Source organism: Astatotilapia calliptera, chromosome 13, assembly GCF_900246225.1.
Source record: "Astatotilapia calliptera chromosome 13, fAstCal1.2, whole genome shotgun sequence".
NCBI lineage: Eukaryota > Metazoa > Chordata > Actinopteri > Cichliformes > Cichlidae > Astatotilapia > Astatotilapia calliptera.
Window position 1 is genome coordinate 30,153,812 of NC_039314.1, and position 2,500 is coordinate 30,156,311.

Sequence of the window (2,500 nt, forward strand, 5' to 3'; positions counted from 1 at the left end):
TCCTGCTGGGAGTGACTGGGAAAGATGAAGAGTGGTGGTATAAGTGGGGTATAAATTTTTCAGTTGATAAGAGCAAGACAATGTTTTACAGGAAAAAGAGTTGGAGAAGAAGTGAAGCTTCAGTTATAGAGTCAGGAGTTAGAGGGAGTAAATTTAAGTTTCTTGGGCTGTGGTTGGGTGAAAATGTAACCTGGGCTGTACAAGGAGCTTTGGATGGACTGTGGCTCAGAGAGCATCGGGTCAGAGTTACAGCAATACCTCCATGAATACTTCCTCCACAGAAGGTTTCACATTACAGGGACAGGGCATTTACTTTAAACTCACATACAGTACAGGCTTACATCAGTATTATTAGTATTTTATACACAGATGCATCGGAGAACAGAGCCAGTCAAAGTGGGGGAAAGGGTCACGGATGGACTGAGTATACAGTAATGCTCCCAGTACTGTCAGCTGTTCAATGGACACAAGACACGAGACCGTTACATCAGTCGTCTGTTCAGACTCAAGCTCGTCATTGGCCAGTTTACAGTGATGACAGACTTGCAGGTGGGTTTGTGTGGAGTCAGAGCCAATGAAATGGCAGATAGAGCTGCGAGGGAAGCCACAAACCAAAGATTAGTAACCCGGCTGTTAGCTTCTGTCAGGCAGAGAAACAGAGCCGCAAGGCAAGAAATGCAGGAGAGATGGAGAGGAGGAGCACAGGAAGGAGTGGGGTGACCGACAGTCCTCTTTTCCCTGGACATGTCCACTTTCCACGTTCTGTCCGGGGGGATTTTCGAGACTGATGAAAATGTCCGGGTTTTTCTATAGGTCTACAGAGGACCCATATGTGTGACATCATCCCAAGCTGCTGCTTTGCGAGTGGTTGTTCTGCCTGACAGACGGGACAGGGCGCGGCTGATGATGTTTAGAAGAAGCCAAAGCGCAAGTGCAGCTTTTCAGACGAACCGCAAAAGAAATTTCCCTCGTACCGTCGCGGGACTGGTCATCTTTCTTATACAGATGAGGCTTTATTTCTGTACCATTATTTTAATTCCAGAGGTTTTTAAGTTGTTGTTTTTGCACTTGTTGGCTTGTAAAAGCCTGTATGACATTTTTTTATTTCACCGTTCATTAACCGCACAGAGAAGGCATGGTTTAAATATGTTAACATTTTCTTTAAGTAAACATTATTAAAGTTCTTCATGACTGGGCCAAGTGTCCTCTTTTTTGGAAATCACAATATGGTCACATTTCAAGAATAAGATGTGGACATACTGGTTCGAACACTACACTGTTGATGGTGGGGAAATATAACAGGGAAATGTGAGGAAACCGTGGATCATGTCTCACAGTATCAGGTGGAGAGAAGCCCACTGACCCACTGACCCAGAACCTGAAGGTTAGCGGGCCTTGTTCCAGTTTGTAAAAGAGGGTAAAATGTTTGGGAGGACGGAGGGTTTTGTAGAGGTCGTTCCGGTCCACACCGGCTGGTGGCGGTAATGCACCGTTTTGTTGTTTGCCAACCGCCAACAACATTTAGAAGAAGACGAATCCCTGCTCGCTGTCAGAGCAGGCTGCTGCTTCACTCGCTCCAACAAGCACCGAACCTGCACACGGTGACCGCGCGCTTTGCAACCGAGCCAAACCGAACCGAGCCGAGCGCAACATGAACGAGTCGGCGGGACTGCGCTTCCGGCGGCTGCACCGCCCGCAGGTGATCACCGACGAGCTGCCGGAGCAGCGGCGCAAAGGGTCCAGGTAAGAGCCGCTGGGTTTGTTCTCACCGAGGCGGTGTTGAGCAGCCCACGGGGACACGCTGCGTGTTTCTGTTAGCCTTCGTGTTCGGGGTCTTCTCACTCACACACGTTGACTCTTTCCACGCTCGCCTCGTTTGCTCGTGATGCGCACCTGTAAATGTGATCGTGCAGGTGTGTTTACGAGGACGCCTGCATTAATGAAGCTAGTGTGGGGAACGCGGTTGATTGTGGGGTCAGGTGGGTCCGGTTCCGGGGTGGGTCCCTGAGGAGCCCCGCTGCAGTCACGTCTCTGTTTCTGCTCTCAGCACCTACAGCGGGAAGATCTTCCGGGTCACGCTGCTTTCTCTGGGCGTCCTCCTGCTTCTTCCTCTCCTGGTCATCATCCTCATCCTCGAGTCTCCCATCAAGCCTGAAGTCTTCACGTGAGTGACACAAGTCAGCCGCTTAATGAATAATTCGTTTGGCTACAAACATCAGCGCGTTCAGAAATGAGTTTAGATGTTTTCAAAATAAAATCCATAAAAACGTGTGAAAGATCCCAATGTTTCAATCCTGGAATAACTCGATGAATAAAAACAGAAAGTAACTCTGTAATCTGAAACTGTCTGTTCAGAGAAAGTCACAATATTCATGTTAAATCCTTTTTGAAATAAAAGTTAACGAGTTTTTGCTGCTGCCCCTGCTGGTCGGTCGTGGTGCTGCAGGCTGAAAGAACCGCCCATGATGAAGGGCTGCTGGGAGCCCAACCTGAAGCTCAG

The 2,500-nt window shown here is 48.6% G+C and overlaps 1 protein-coding gene across 2 annotated transcripts in view; it reads left to right on the forward strand.

The window, feature by feature from the left end:
* The first annotated feature begins 1,176 nt into the window (after window positions 1-1,176).
* Window positions 1,177-2,500, forward strand: part of apmap (adipocyte plasma membrane associated protein) — a 6,634-nt gene continuing 5,310 nt past the window's right edge. For both annotated transcript variants that reach the window (XM_026190635.1, XM_026190636.1), the window contains exons 1-3: window positions 1,177-1,743; window positions 2,048-2,164; window positions 2,447-2,500. The exon at window positions 2,447-2,500 is cut by the window's right edge and continues 62 nt beyond it. In XM_026190635.1, coding sequence (XP_026046420.1) covers window positions 1,652-1,743; window positions 2,048-2,164; window positions 2,447-2,500 — 263 coding nt within the window. In that variant the 5' untranslated portion in view covers window positions 1,177-1,651. The remainder of the gene's footprint in view (window positions 1,744-2,047; window positions 2,165-2,446) is intronic.